General features: G+C 56.8%; 1 protein-coding gene across 1 annotated transcript in view; it reads left to right on the top strand.

The window, feature by feature from the left end:
- Positions 1 to 15,559, top strand: part of Cfap251 (cilia and flagella associated protein 251) — a 43,868-nt gene that overhangs the window by 20,110 nt on the left and 8,199 nt on the right. The window contains exons 13-19 of the mRNA XM_042668991.1: positions 111 to 262; positions 1,007 to 1,180; positions 1,758 to 1,942; positions 3,481 to 3,595; positions 4,889 to 5,052; positions 8,088 to 8,178; positions 8,603 to 8,746. Of these exons, the coding sequence (XP_042524925.1) occupies positions 111 to 262; positions 1,007 to 1,180; positions 1,758 to 1,942; positions 3,481 to 3,595; positions 4,889 to 5,052; positions 8,088 to 8,178; positions 8,603 to 8,746 (1,025 nt within the window). The remainder of the gene's footprint in view (positions 1 to 110; positions 263 to 1,006; positions 1,181 to 1,757; positions 1,943 to 3,480; positions 3,596 to 4,888; positions 5,053 to 8,087; positions 8,179 to 8,602; positions 8,747 to 15,559) is intronic.

Here is a 15,559-nt window from a genome sequence, read left to right as displayed (position 1 = left end):
GTGTCTGCCTTTCATTCCGTCCCCTGCGTGCCTGTGGCTGTGTGCTCTGCCCCCACAGCAGGGCAGACTGTTTCTCGAAGGAATGAAGGCCTCTGGTGCTTGTCCTGTAGGCGCCCTGCTTGGAGCTGGCTTCACCGAGGGGACGGTTTACATCCTCGACGCAATGTCTTTAAAGAACGAGACCGAGGAGCCCTTCCACTATTCGCACAGCAGCGTGACGCACGTCAGCTTCTCCCACAACTCCCGCTACATGGCCACGGCGGTGAGTGCCCGCCCAGAGAGGGCGGTGGGAAGCAGAAGGGGTGGAGGTGGAGGGGCCCTGGAGCTATGTTGGAGGCTGAGGTTGTGAGGATCTTGGTTGGAGGGCGGCCCAGGCAGAGACACCGTGAGTCTCCCCATCTCAACAGAAAGATGAGGGTAGAGTTTCCCTCCCCTGTCGTCCGGCTGTCGTCCTGGTTAAGACAATGATGGGCGGCCTAAAATAGGGGGATCACAGTCTAGACATGCAAAAAGCAGAAAGCAAACAATCTGAACAGCGATGGTTTTCTGCGTGTGTGGTACTGGCATCTGGACTGGCCAAGCGGGCGCTCTTCCCACTTGAGCCAAACCCCAAATGCTTATAGCTCCAAAGAGCAAAAGTCTTTCATTTATTTTGTTTTAGTACTGGGATTTGAACTCGGGCTAGGAGCTCTAGCCCTAGAGCCGTACCTCCCACCCACGAGGATTCATTAGTGGTAAAGTCAAGAGAGAAAACTTCTACTCTCTTTTTGTGTGTGTGCCGGTTCTGGGGCTTGAACTCAGGGCCGAGGTTCTGTCCCTTTCCTTTTGTGCTCAAGGCTGGTGCTCTATCACTTGAGCCACAACTTTTTGGTGGTTAACTGGAGATGAGTTTCCACTTTTTCTGCCCTGACTGGCTTTAAGCTGATCCTCAGATCTCAGCCTCCTGAGTCGCTGGGGTGACAGGCGCGCCGGCGCCCGGCTTACTTGTGCTGTCACTCATGTTTAGGACGTCAGTTTCACGGTGGCTGTGTTCGTGATGGTCGTCCAGAATGGACAGAGAGTGTGGCAGTACCTGGCGCGGCTCCGCTCACATCGCAAGAGCATCCAGAGCCTCCTGTTCGGGGTTCACCTGGACAGCAACGAGCCCCGGCTGCTGAGCCTCGGCAGAGACCGCTTCTTGGTGAGTCCCTGGGCTCTGCCCCCCCTCTGGGCTCCACCCACGCAGGTCGCAGCGCCACACATCCCTGGCCCACAGCGTGAGTTCACTGGGTGGCCTGCCCTAACAGGGCTGTGACGGTGCCCTGTGTCCTGGAGGAGGTGCTGGGGAGAGCAGGGTCCCCCACAGCCTGGGGGCTCAGCCACCTGGCTGTAGCCCCTACTCTTGAGGAGTCCCTGAGATAATGGTAAGGTGCCCAGTAGAACTAATGGTAAGAGAGGACACTTGCCGGGCACAGCAGTGGCTCACACCTTTAATCCTAGTTACTCAGGAGGCTGGGATCTGAGGATCGCAGTTCAAAGCCAGCCTGGCTCAGAAGTCCCTGTAAGACTCTTACCTCCAAGGAATCACCAGAAAACTGGAAGTGGTGGTGTGGCTCAAGTGGTAAAGCATTAGCTTTGAGCACAAAAGCTCAGAGACAGCGCCCAGGCCCCTGAGTTCAAGCCCCAGCACTGGCACACACATGCGTGCACACGCACACACATGCACACAAGCACACACGTACACACAGCCTCGTGTGTCTGTCTGGTCCTCTGTGCAGATCGAGTACAATCTCAGCAGAAGCTTCAAAGACCACCTGGAAGTGCTGGACATCCACCGCACGGACCAGGGGACCTACCCCACCTGCATGGTGTGGTACCCGCCCCTCACCAAGGAGCTCTTCCTGCTCATGTGCAACAGCGGCTACAAAGTGAAGCTTTTCAACGCCACCACCAAGATGTGCAGGTGCGCCCCAGAGTATCCTCCCAGGAGCGGGGGGCAGTCTGCACCTGGGGCCTGGCACAGCTTGGCTACCATTCTCATTGGGGGAAATGGAGGCACTGGTAACCTGGGCCATTCTTCCCCAGAGTGTGCCAGTGCTCAGGGCCTACTGCGCAGACTCGGGCTCTGGCCAGCTCACTGACAGCCGGGCCTCTGCTCCACAGGAACAAGGCGGGACTTTCACCCGCCCGCCTGGCCGAGGGGTGGGTTTCCCTCCTCTGTGCTCCAGAGACATTGTCCGTTCAGTGCCTCCCTGGGCAGGTCTGGCGCTGCTCTGGGCGCCGAAGAGGGCGTGTTCTGCCATCGGGGGCACCCCCAAGGCCACCGAGTGGCTAGGACTGAGTGTGGATGATAGGATTTGTGGAACCCGGTGGAGGGGCTCTGCCTTCAAAGAGTAGAAGGGGAGGCCCGGACAGGGAAGGCCGGAACAGAGATTTGGAGGAGGTGAGCAAGTGAGCCGGGACACAAACCTGCACAGAGAGGCCCAGCAAAGGCGAAGGCGTGCCAGGAAGGCCAGCCTGGTGGAGGGGGCGGCAGGAGGGGCACAGAAGGGCTCCATTGTACAACAGGCCCAGACCGAGGCAGGCCCGCCTCACCCTACTCAGGATGGTCGGCCACACCCAGCCACAGTGCTAAAGGCAGGCTTGCGGCCGCCTCTCACGCCGGACACGGGGTCAGTCCTGTCCCTTCTGGACTGAAAGACAGCCACAAGGTGACGGCAGGAGAGCGCCTCACGGAGCATCTGCTGTTTGGTGGTGGCCACGCATGTGGTAATCCCAGTGCTTGGAAGGCTGAGGCGGGAGGATTGAAAGTGAAGGCTAGGGCTGAAAATGTGGCTTAATGGTAGAGTGCTTGCCTAGCATTCATGGAGCCCTGGGATCCATTCCTCAGCACCATGTACACAGAAAAAGCTGGAAGTGGCACTGTGGCTCAAGTGGTAGAGTGCTAGCCTTGAGCCAAAGAAGCTCAGGGACAGTGCCCAGGCCCTGAGTTCAAGCCCCAGGACTGGCAAAAAAAGGAAGAAACAAAGAAACAAAGAAAGAAAGGAAGAAAAAAAGAAGGAAGGAAGGAAGGAAAGGAAGGGAAGGAAGGAAAAGAAAAGAAAAGAAGTTAGTAAGGCCAGCCTGGGCCTCCACATAGGGAGACCCTACCTCTAAAACAAAGAAGGAAGGCCAGGCTCACGCCTGTCATCCTAGCTACTCAGGAGGCTGAGATCTGAGGATCCGGGATCAAAGCCTGCCTGGGCAGGAAAAGCCTGTGGGACTCTTATCTCCAATGAACCACCAGAAAACCAGAAGTAATGCTGTGGCTCAAGTGGTAGAGTGCTTGTCTTGAGCTAAAGAGCTGAGGGACAGTGCCCAGCCCAGAGTACAAGCGCCACGAGCAACCAAAAAAATAAAAAAAAGGAAGGGAGGGAGGGAAGGGAGGAAGGAAGGAAGAGAACACTCTTAAAACATACTCAGATGTGTGAAATGCAAACTCCGTTTCTCTGTGGCACTCAGGAAGACGCTGCTGGGGCCGGCGTACGGGTCCCCCATTGAGTACACGCAGGTGCTCCCAGTGAAAGACACGCTGGACCTCCTGAAGCGGTACTTGGTGTTCATCAACAAAGACAAGGTAGCACCCCTGTGTCCCGCCTCGGGCAGCTCAAGTCCAGGAGAACCGGAGCACAGGGCCTGGCCCCAAGCCACAGACCCCTTCCTTCCATCCAGGTCCTGGGGGGGTGCTGAAAATTGCATCTGGGAGACCATTGTGAACAGGTAGCCTGTGTTCTGTACCCTCAAAGAAGACGTTGCCTGCAGAGGGTTTTCTTCTTCCTTCCATATTTATATGCAAACACCTAATTTTCATGGAGGATATGCAAATTCATTACACTTAGTTGTAAATTTATTTATTATTTTGTCTGTTGTGGGGCTTCCACTCAGGGCCTGAGCACTGTCCCTGAGCTCTTTTGCTCAAGGCTAGTGCCCTTTGAGCCACAGCTCCACTTCTGGTTTTCGAGCAGTTAATTGGAGATGAGTCTCATGGGGACTTTTCTGCCCAGGCTGGCTTTGAGCCATGATCCTCAGATCTCAGCCTCCTGGGTAGGATTACAGACATGAGCCACCAGCACCCAGCTTAGTTGTAAATTTAATGAATCAGAAGAAAAGCGTAAGTCATAGTGGATGTGCACCCATGGCTCATGCCTGTAATCCTAGCTACTCAGGAGGCCGAGATCTGAGGATTGAGGTTCAAGCCAGCTTGGGCAGTAAAGTCCCTGAGACTCTTATTTCCAGTTAACAAGCAAAGAAGCTGGAAGTGGACCTAATAGAACACCGGTCCTAAGCAAAAAAGCTCAGGGGCAGTGTCCAAGCCCTGAGATGAAACTCCAGTGCCAGCACAAAAGAAGAAAAGAGCCTTGGTCAGGCTGTGAGCAGTGCTGTGGCGAACCTGGAGAGGCCGCGTTCCCCGTCCCTGCCGCACTGCTCTGTGCCGCGCCGCGCCGCGCTGCACTGTGCCGTGCGCCGTGCCGCGTGCCGTGCCGCACTGCTCTGCGCTGGGCCGCGCCGCGCCGTGCCGTGTGCCGCACCGTGCCGTGCCGTGCGGTGCGCCGTGCCGCGCCGTGCCGTGCCGTGCCGTGCGCCGTGCCGCGCTGTGCCGTGCCGTGCCGTGCCGTGCCGCGCCGTGCCGCGCCGTGCCGTGTGCCGTGCTGTGCCGTGCCGTGCCGTGTGCCGCGCCGTGCCGTGTGCCATGCCGTGCGCCGCGCCGCGCCGTGCCGTGTGCCGTGCCGCACCGCGCCATGCCGTGCTGTGCCGTGCTGCTTTGGGCCGGGCTGCGTGCCTCCCCCTCCTGCTCTGACACCATTCTAGATTCGCGGTCCAGCTGCGATCTGAGACGCAGCTCGCTGAGTGTGATTCTCCACCTGTCTAGGTTGGACTCCAGATATTACCAATTGACGGCAACCCACACAAGACCTGTGCCATCATCTGCCACCCGAGTGGCGTGGCCGGCCTGGCCCTCTCCCATGACGGCCGCTTCGCGTTCACAGCGGGCGGGCAAGACCACTCGGTCACACAGTGGAAAATCAACTTGAGGTGCGTAGAGGCCGCACGCGGAAGGCGTCCCGTGGAGAGCCCTTCTTATTTATCTTTTTGGTGCCAGTCCTGGGGCTTGAACTCAGGGCCTGGGCGCTGTCCCTGAGCTGCTTTGGCTCAAGGCGAGCGCTCTACCACTTGAGCCACACTCCCAGCCCGACTTCTGACTCTTTTTGCTGGTTCATTGGAGCTAGAGTCTCCAATGTGTCTGCCCAAGCGGCCTCAAACTAAGATCCTCGGGTCTCAGCCTTCCTGAGATTGCGGGGATCGTGCGCATGAGCCACGCTGCCTGGTCTGTTCCCATTCCTGACCACACTCCCCAGCCCCAGCCCCCTGTGTCCCATGAGCCCCTCCCGCAGCGACACCCTGGAGAAGCCCGAAGCGCTCCGGGACTCCTTCTTCCAGGGGTAAATGTGTTCGCGGTCCCGGTGAGGTCTGCGCTCTGCCGGCAGCCACGCGCGTGTCTCTCTGGACTTCTCTTAGCTTGAATTTCAGTGAAAATAGCCGTGAAGCCTGTCAGAGTTCAGGCGTTTCCAGGCTGCTGCAGTGACCCACGTCTCAGGGGGGTCGGGGGGGGGGGTGAGCCTGGGGGTCCTGTCCTCGTGTGAGCTGCCCTCTGCCCCCCCAGCCGTGGGGACAGAAGGTGCGTCTCCCGCTCTTGTCTTTGTCCTCAGTCATCCAGGAGCTGGGATCGTTATGGTTTTGTTTGTTTGTTAACGGGCTCTGCTTTGCAGTAGCTCTCCAGTGTCTGGCCAGAGTGCAGGCTCCTGAGAATTTCAATCTAATCTGTTACGTGGACAAAGAATCATGATAAACTAATTAGCCCTTTATTGCTGCTTCTGGTGACTTAATATGTGGAGCGCTTCACAAGTGGAGAAGAAATAGAAAAACCCTAAACAAGTAAAACAAAACTCCCTGGCCGCTTTACTGAAGGCGGAGCGGAGGGGAGAGGCCGGGGCCGCGGGAGGGGAGGCCGGGGCCGCGGGAGGGGGAGGCCGGGCCGCGGGAGGGGAGGCCGGGCCGCGGGAGGGGAGGCCGGCGGCGGGAGGGGGAGGCCGGCGGCGGGAGGGGAGGCCGGGCCGCGGGAGGGGGAGGCCGGGCCGCGGGAGGGGAGGCCGGCGGCGGGAGGGGAGGGCCGGGGCCGCGGGAGGGGAGGCCGGCGGCGGGAGGGGGAGGGGCCGGGCCGCGGGAGGGGAGGCCGGCGGCGGGAGGGGGAGGCCGGGCCGCGGGAGGGGAGGCCGGGGCCGCGGGAGGGGAGGGCCGGGCCGCGGGAGGGGGAGGCCGGCGGCGGGAGGGGGGGAGGGCCGGGCCGCGAGGGAGGGGAGGCCGGGCCGCGGGAGGGGGGAGGCCGGGCCGCGGGAGGGGAGGCCGGCGGCGGGAGGGGGAGGCCGGGGCCGCGGGAGGGGAGGCCGGGCCGCGGCGGAGGGGAGGCCGGGCCGCGGGAGGGGAGGCCGGCGGCGGGAGGGGAGGCCAGGGCCGCGGGAGGGGAGGCCGGGGGCCGCGGGGAGAGGAGGCCGGGGCCGCGGGAGGGGAGGCCGGCGGCGGGGAGGGGAGGCCGGGGCCGCGGGAGGGGAGGCCGGGGCCGCGGGAGGGGAGGCCGGGCCTGAACGGAGGGAGAGGGCCGGCGGCGGGGAGAGGCCGAGCCGCGGGGAGGGGAGGCCGGGCCGCACGGCTCCTCAGCCCTGGCCAGGCCCGGCTCTGCTGACCTGGTGTGTGTGGCTGTGTGCGTGAGGCCTCCTCCCCCTCCTCCCCCCTCCTCCTCCCCCTCCTCCCCCCCCTCCTCCCCCCCTCCTCCTCCCCCGCCTCCTCCTCCCCCCTCCTCTTCCCTTCCTCCCCCTCCTCACCCCTCCTCCCCCCTCTCCCCCTCCTCCCCCTCCTCCCCCCTCCTCCTCCCCCTCCTCCCCCCTCCTCCCGCTCCTCCCCCCTCCTCCCGCTCCTCCCCCCTCCCTCCCCCCTCCTCCCCTCCTCCTCCCGCTCTTCCCCCCTCCTCCCCCCCCCTCCCCCCCTCCTCTCACTCCTCCCGCTCCTCCCCCCCTCCCCCCCTCCCCCCCTCCTCCCGCTCCTCCCCCTCCTCCCGCTCCTCCCCCCCTCCTCCCGCTCCTCCCCCTCCTCCCCACTCCTCCCTCCCTTCCCTGCCAGCTGGGCAGCCCTTGTGCTTTGTTTGTTTGGCCTTGTCTTCGTTTTGCTTTTGTGCCAGTCCTGGGGTTTGGACTCAGGGCGTAAGCGTTACCTTTGCTGGGTCAAACTGAAAATCCTCCCACCTCTGCCTGCCAAGTAGCCGGGGACTACAGGTGCCTGCCGCCTCGCTGAGCGTGTAGCTAAGTCTCTGTAAGAGAAACGGAGGGGCATCTCACAGTGGGCCTGGCTCCGTCTCAGGTCCGTCCCAGCTCTGAGGGCCCTCGTTGGCTGGGCTGTGCGCGAGGGTGGGGAGGGCCCTTCCCAGCCAGTCCTGCGCCTCACAAACGGCGGTCACAGGTGGAAGCCCACGGCCTTGCCAGAGCCGGCGCACGACTGGCTTCCGTCACTCCTGCTGCACGCCCTGCGCCATTCTTCCCGTTTAACAGATGAGGAAATGGAGGCCGGACGGTTCAGTCACGTCCCACTTCACCCTTTCCACACCGGTTCTCCGCAAAGCAGCTGTTAGGACCCCGGCAAAGGGCCGGCTGCCTGGCTAGCAGAGGCCACGGGTGGATTACTATAATGCCTTCCGATTTCTAGCCTCCTGCAAAAGTAGGTTTCCTTACCATTTCAGTGGCCTATTTTTAGAGACTGCCCCGGCGTTAGAGAGCAGAGGATTATTTTTATCCGCTTGGCGTGGGTCCCTGTGGTCTCCCGAGTTTTTATGGAAGCAGTTAGTGCCGGCGGTCCAGCCCTGCTCTCGGCTAAGGTTACGGCTCTGCGGCTGGGGGGGGGGGGGGCTGCCCGTCTCCCCAGGGAGCGAGGCTCGGCCCCCCAAAGACGGCAGGCCGATGGCCGAGCGCCGCAGCGCTGGAGGCCCTGAGCGCTTCCTCATGGCGCCGTCTGTTCTGTTCCAGCGCCCTGGACGCCGCCGTCTCCCTCGGGGGCAACGACCTGACCCCCTTCTACGGCCTGGTGTCCGGAGGCAGGGAAGGAAAATTCTACAGGGTAACGTTCTCCCCTCCCCGGGTGCGCAGCGCCGCCCGCTCTGCGCTCCGCCACGGTCTTTCCCCTTCTACCATGGTGCTCAAAATAGATTTTCTAGAAAACACCCCCGAAGCCGGGCGCTGGTGGCTCACCCCTGTCATCCTAGCTACTCAGGAGGCTGAGATGGGAGGATCTCGGTTCAAGGCCAGCTCGGGCAGGAAAGTCCCTGAGACTTATCTTCAGTGAACCACCAGAAAACCGGAGGTGGCGCTGTGGCTCCAGTGGTAGAGCGCCGGCCTTGAGCTGACGAGCTGAGGGACAGCGCCCAGGCCCCGAGTTCAAGCCCCACCGCCGACAACAACAGCACAAACGAGAAAACACCCTTGAAGCTCATGGGGGCCGCAGGAGGCCCGCTGAGCGCTGGTTTCCCTGTCACGGCACCCAGGAGCTGGAGGACTACTTCTACTACTCGCAGCTGCGCAGCCAGGGCATCGACACGATGGAGAGCAGGAGGCCGTCGGAGCACATCAACCTGTCCGAGCTGCCCTTCGTCATGCGCGCCATCGGCTTCTACCCGTCGGAGGAGGAGGTGAGCACCCCGCGCCTGCGCGCCGGGCCTCGGGAACGCAGCGGCAAGAAGGGTGTGGACAGGCAGGCGTGCGCCTGGGGACGGACCGAAGCCAGGGCCCCTACTCCAAGACATGATCCTCGGGGAAGGGCGGCGCTGGGAGAGCGAGGGCGGCCAGCACGAGTCTGGAAGTGGCTCCTCTGTGGGCCAGGCGAGCCCTTGCGGCCCGCGGGGCGGAAGAGCTGGCTGATGGCAGGAATTCTATTCTTTTTTGCTTCCTTTTGCTAATCCTGGGGCTTGAACTCAGGGCCCTGGCCACTGAGCTTTTGTGCTCAAGGTGAGTGCCCTGTCACTTGAGCTACAGCTTCATGTCTGGCTTTTAGGTAGTTAACTGGAGGACTTCCCTGTCCAGCCTGGCTTTCCACCCAGAAGTCTTGATGACTTCCTGGTCATTTTTCTCGGGCATAATCCAAGGAGAATGGCTGGGTCAGAGACTGAGCTTTAAAGCCCTATTGCTGTATTTCCAAAAATACAGCCTGTTTTGCCCGGTGCTGGTGACTCACACCTGTAATTCCAGCTACCCAGGAGCCTGAGGATTTCCATTCAGAACCAGCCCCGGGGTTGACAAATCTGAAAAACTCTTTATTTCCAACTAATGAGCAGAAAGTCAAAAGTGGAGGTGTGAATCAAGTGGTAGAGTGCCATCCTTGGGTGAAAAATCTAAGGGACAATATCCAGGTCCTGAATTAAAGCTCTAGTACCAAAATACACAAACAAACAAATAAACCCATACAACTAGAATCTCCTTTGTGCAGCTACTTAAACAAAAACAAAGTTGGGCTGGGAAGGTGGCTTGGTGGTAGAGTACTTCCCTTGCCAGCAAGAAACCGTAGGTTCGATTCCTCAGTACCACATAAACAGAAAAAGTCTGAAGAGGCGCTGTGGCTCAAGTGGTAGAGTGCTAGCTTTGAGCAAAAAGAGGCTCAGGGACAGCGCCCAGGACATGAGTTTAAACCCAGCACTGGCAAAAAAAAAAAAAAAGATCAGTCAGTCATAGGGTTTTAACTGAGGGCCTAGGAGCTGCCCCTGAGCACTGTCCCTTTTGCTCAAGGCAAGCACTCCACTACTTTGACCCACAGCGCCACCTCCAGTTTTCTGGTGATTAATTGGAGATAAGAGTCTTACATACTTTCCTGCCTGGGCTGGCTTTGAACTTTGATCTGAGCCTCCTGAATAGCTAGTATATTAGGTGTGAGCCAACAGCACCAGACGAAAGATAATTCTTTTTTTTTTTTTTTTTACCAGTCCTGGGCCTTGAACTCAGGGCTTTTTCCAGGTATGTGGTACTAAGGAATGGAACCCAGGGCTTCAGCATGGGATACAAGCACTCCACCACTAAGCCACATTCCCAGCCCCTAAAGATACTATGTAAAAGGAAAGAAAAAACTACACAGCCAAAAATAAAATAGTTATTGTAATGTTGATACCTGCTACCCACGCTGCCCCAAAACTGAGGCTTGGTGGTGTTCTAGCAAGGGTCTCTAAGGGCTTCAGATCACTCACACCTTCACACACACACACATGCATGCATGCACGCATGCACGTCCACATGCATGCATATGGGATGGGCAACACCTCAGTGGTAGATCTGGTATATATGGGGCCCTTGATCCATCCCAGCACGCCCTACCCTCCCTCCTTCCGCCCCTCCCTCCGTCACTCCCTCTGTTCCTTCCTTCCTTCCTTCTTTCCTCTTGTTCTCCGTAGACTTGTTGTGTGAAACAGATGTGGCCGCATCGGTGTGCAGAGTTCATCAGTGTGGGTGATTTCCAGCTGAAGCTGTGCACGCCGCTGTTTCTGATCTTTTGTTTTCATGTCAGATTAATAGGGATTAAAAAATAATCTTTTCAGGGTTTTGAAACTTCGCACTGGGGCTTGGCTGTGGTACAGGAGCATTTCCTGTGAAGAGGTAGCTGCGGCCCTTCCCGGAGAAGTTGCCTGGAGAGCTTGGCCAGTAGTAAGGGGTTTAACCCAGGCCCCGCCCTCCCACAGAGAGCCTCTACTCTCCTTACGTCATTAAAACTCCCTGTGGGATTTACAGCTAGCCGTGCGGTAAATTGAAGTGAAATTATACTATAACCCTCCCCAAAGAATTCTAGAACCTTCCCTTCTTTGGCAGAGCCAACATGGCTGAGCAGACAGCTCTTACAAACCATTACTTGTTTTTTTTTTCTTTCTTTTCTTTCGAGTGTGTGTGTGTGTGTGTGTGTGTGTGTGTGTGTGTGTGTATTGTGACAGGACTTCAGGACCTTTTGCTTTTGTTTAGGTTTTTCACTTAATATTGGCACACTACCTCTCAAACCACACCTCCAGTTCTGGCTTTTTGCTAGTTAATTGGAGATGAGAGTCTTTGGATTTGTCTGCCCTAGCTGGCTTTGAACCTGAGTAGCTGGGATTATACAAACCAGCCACCAGCTCCTGGCTTACTTTTATTTTTTGGTCACAGGCTTGAAGTTGTGGCCTGGGCGCTGTCTCTGAGCTCTTTTGCTCAAGTTGAGCACTCTGCCACTTGGGGCCATAGCTCCTCTTCAAGTTCCAGTTTTCTGGTGGTTAATACAAGAGTCTTGGGCCGGGGGGCTGGGAACGTGGCTCAGGGGTAGAGTGCTTGCCTTGCATGCATGAGGCCCTGGGTTCGATTCCTCAGCACCACATACACAGAAAAAGCTGGAAGTAGGTGCTATGGCTCAAGTGGTAGAGAGCTAGCCTGGAGCTGAAGAGCTGAGTGACAGTGCCCAGGCCCACAGTTCAGGCCCCACGTCCAGCAAAAAAAAAAAAAACAAAAACAAAAACAAAAAAAAACAAGATAAGAGTTTCATGGACTTTCCTGCCTGGGCTGGCTTTGAACTGTGATCCTCAGATCTCAGCCTCCTGAGTAGCTAGGATGACAAGCGTGAGCCACCAGCGCCCAACCTATTTTATTTTTGATTGTTTTTCTTTGAGACTGAGTTTTTGCAGCCCAGGCTGGCCTCAAATGCATGATCTTCCTGCCTTGGTCTCTGCCATGCTGGGATTACAGGTGTGCACTACCAGTTTTGACTGCCAATGTTCCCTTTTTATAAATGAACAGTTAACAATGTGTACAGTGTTACAGAAGACGCCAGAACGGAGTGTGCAGTGTCTATAACTGATATCAAGAAAGTGTCATCTTCTAACTTTTATAACTGTGTGGAGCTTTTGTTCACTGGTCGCCGCACCCTGCTTTCTGTTTCTCTGGCACAATGTGCTTTATTTTTTGTAGCGACTGCACATCAGTTCCGCTGAGTGGGGAGCACTTGAGGCTTATCCTGGCAGAGATGTGCATGCCCAGCTCATGCCTGTGTACGGACACTCGGCAAGCATAGGTTGAGTGAATGAATGAATGAATGAATGAATGATGTCCCTGGCCATATTTGACTGCACGGACAATAAGGGAAATAGGAAATGGAGTAATGATCCAGAAGCTGGAACTAACTGTCTAGTAGTGTTTAGAGCAGAAATTGACAGTTGCTTGACTTTCTATGTGTGTAGCTTTGTGTCTAACATCTACTTTAACAGCGTATTGTACCACGATCCAGCACTCAGGCCTGTCATCCTAGCTATTCAGGAGGCTGAGATCTGAGGATCAAGGTTCTAAGCTAGCCCAGGCAGCAAAGTCTGTGGGACTTACCTCCAGTTAACCAGCGAAAAGCCAGAAGTAGAGGTGTGGCCCAAGTGGAGTGAGTAGTGGGGTTCAGGCTGGCATTTCCATTCTGTTCAGTTGTCTTAAATACAAGCAGTAGCGTTATACTGCTTTTTGTATTCAGAACAAAACCCAGAATGATAAGCACCGTCCTTCCCACAGCCTGATCCTTGGCTGGACCCAAGTCCCAGCGGGCCTGGAAGCCTAAGTGGGGTGGGAGGGGAATTCCAGCCAGGGACCAGGGGCCCAGTTTCTACTCTGGTAAATACCCAGGGGGCGGGAAAATGAGCTTGAAGAAAGGAGCATCAGGAGGGGGTGAGAGGAACGGCCCCTGTTCCAGGGGAGAGACCCTGGCCTGCCTCACCCAGCCTGCAGTGCGCTTCCTGCACAAAGACCAGAGCAGCGCAAAATCAGCTCTGTCTTTCTCGCTTAACGCATTAAATAACCAAACCCTGGGTCAGCCGCAGCCAGGGGGGTGGGAGGAGCAGCTGCTCCCTCGGGGTGCTCTGGGGAGGGCAGGCTGCACCCCCAGGCACGTGCCTTGTCTGTGCTGCACAGGGGAGAAAGTGAGGATCAGAGCAAGGAGGTGACTTGCGCAGTCGCCCGTGACCCAGGGCAGAGCTGGGGTTTGAAGCAACCTGACATATCTCCTGCATGCGGCTTTGACACCAAGAAGGGGGAGAAAATCCTGAAAATGGAGACCTCGATCTTGGTTACTGTTCTGGGGTGTGGATGGAGTGCTGAGATGTGTGTGTGTGTGCACGTGTGAGCATGCGTTGTGTGTGTGTGTGCATGTGCGTGCATGCATATGTGTGGCACTAGGGACGGAACCCAGGGCCTTGCGCACGCTCTGCAAGTGTTCTACCACTGAGCTCCACCCCCTGCCCAGGGCTGCTAGCTTTTCTTTTTCTTTCCCTCTTTATTACTTTTTGCCAGTCTAGAGCTTGAACTCTGGGCCTGGGAGCTGTCCCTGAGCCTCTCTGTGCTCAAGGCTAGTGCTCTACCACTTGAGCCACAGCACCATTTCTGGTTTCCTGGTGGTTAACTTTCCTGCTTCAGCTGGATTCCAACCAGGATCCTCAGATCTCAACCTTATGAGTAGGTAGGATGACAGACACAGGTCAGTAGCCCCTGGCTCTAGTTTTCCTTTAAATCTCCACTGTTGAAATGTTTTTAAATTACAAGCACATGTTCATCTTTACTGGTGTTGTGATTACTAAAGTGTGGAATATGTCTAGGGGTGTGTGTGTGTGTGTGTGTGTGTGTGTGTGTGTGTGTGTAATTTTTTTTTCTTTGTCAGCTGTGGGGTTTGAACTCTGGGCTTGGGCGCTGTCCCTCAGCTCTTCAGCTCAAGGCTAATGCTCTAGCACTTGAGCCACAGTGCCACTTCTGGCTTTTTCTGCTTATGTGGTGCTGAGGGATCGAACCCAGGGCCTCAGGCATGCAAGGCAAGTGCTCTACCACTGAGCCACCTTCCCAGCCCTCCTCTCCATTTAATAGGGAGGTTATCAAACTTAATTATAAAACATAATCCTGGGCTGGGAAGGTGGCTCAGTGATAAGAGTGCTTGCCTTGCATGCATGAGGCCCTGGGTTCGATTCCTCAGCACCATATAAGCAGAAAAAGCTGGAAGTGGCGCTGTGGCTCAAGTGGTAGAGCGCTGGTTAGCCAAGAGCTGAGGGACAGCGCCCAGACCCAGAGTTCAGCCCTTACAACCACCACCAACAACAACAAAAATGTAATCCTAAAGCCCTCCATGCCTTCCGGCAACTGCCATCAGAGATCACAAACCCAAACCCAAAGGCCGATGTGGGTCCAAGACAGGGTGGAGGTAAAGGGATCCTAAGCCAGGCCTGGCCCCACACAGAGCAGGCCACTCCATGTACAAACGCAAACATACAAAGCAAACCACAGCCGCCCGATGAGCTTCCTGCCTTGACTTCACCCAACTGCTCAGGGGCCACTAGAAGCAGAGCACAGGAATCAAAGAACGAGGAGAAATCCCTCTCCCCTTCCCTCTGCCCCCCTCTTTCCCTCCCTCTCTCTCCTTCCTTCCCTCCTCCTCTTCCTCTGAGCCTCTTTAAAGCCAGGCTCTGAACTCAGCAGCCAAGAAAACAGAGATTGAAGACAGCAGCTGGAGCTGCTAGAGGAGGAGATGTGAGCTCAGAGCTGGTGCCGGCGTCCCCGGTGCCAGCTGTCAGTGCTCTACTGGAAACCACAGCCGGCGCCAGGGTTTATTTTAATTATAGTTTGCATCGTATTTATTTTGTGTTTTTATGCAGTGCTGGAGATGAACTTCACATAATATAAAATCTGCCATTTTAAAGCGAGCAGGTCAGTAGCATTTAATGCAGTTCACAAGTTCGTGGCCTCCAGGCGATCACGGGCAGGCGGTGGCAGGAGGTGGCCAGGGTGCAAGACACAGGGGCCTCTCTTCCCTGCAGAGAACCGGAGGGATGCCACAAGGTGGGGCCCCATCCAGGTCCCCTGAGTTCTCAGGGAAGAGAGAGGATCACAGAGCCACTGAGAAACAGGGCCCATGTCTTTTAGGTCTTTCAAAGACTACTGCACTAGCCAAGTACCAGTGGCTCACGCCTGTAATCCCAGCTACTCAAGAGGCTGAGATCTGAGGATTGCAGTTGGAAGCCAACCCAAGTAGGAAAATCTGTGAGACTTATCTCCAGTTAAGTCCGAAGTGGAGCTGTGGCTCAAGTGGTAGAATGCTAGCCTTGAGTGAAAAAGCTAAAGGACAGTGCTCAGACCCTGAATCCAAGCCCCGGGACTAGCATATGCATGTGCACCCTGGGACTAGCATATGCACGTGCACCCCCCCCAAGATGTCTGACTGAGTAGATTTTAGTATATTAACAGAGTTGTGCCACTACCACTAGCACAATCCACTTTCATATTTTCTTTTCTTTTTTTTGGGGGGGGGCGTTGGGGCAGGTTCTAGGACTTGAACTCAGGGCCAGGACTCTGTCCCTGAGCCTCTCTGTGCTCAAGGCTAGCCCTTTACCACTTGAGCCACTGCCCCACTTCCAGCTTTTTCTGAGTAGTTAAGTGGAGATAAGAGTCTCACGGACTTTCCTGCCTGGCTTTAAGCCACGATCCTCAGG

Source organism: Dipodomys spectabilis, unplaced genomic scaffold (assembly GCF_019054845.1).
Source record: "Dipodomys spectabilis isolate Male_0828 unplaced genomic scaffold, ASM1905484v1 ptg000480l, whole genome shotgun sequence".
Taxonomy (NCBI): Eukaryota; Metazoa; Chordata; class Mammalia; order Rodentia; family Heteromyidae; genus Dipodomys; species Dipodomys spectabilis.
This window is presented reverse-complemented; position numbering and strand designations above follow the sequence as displayed.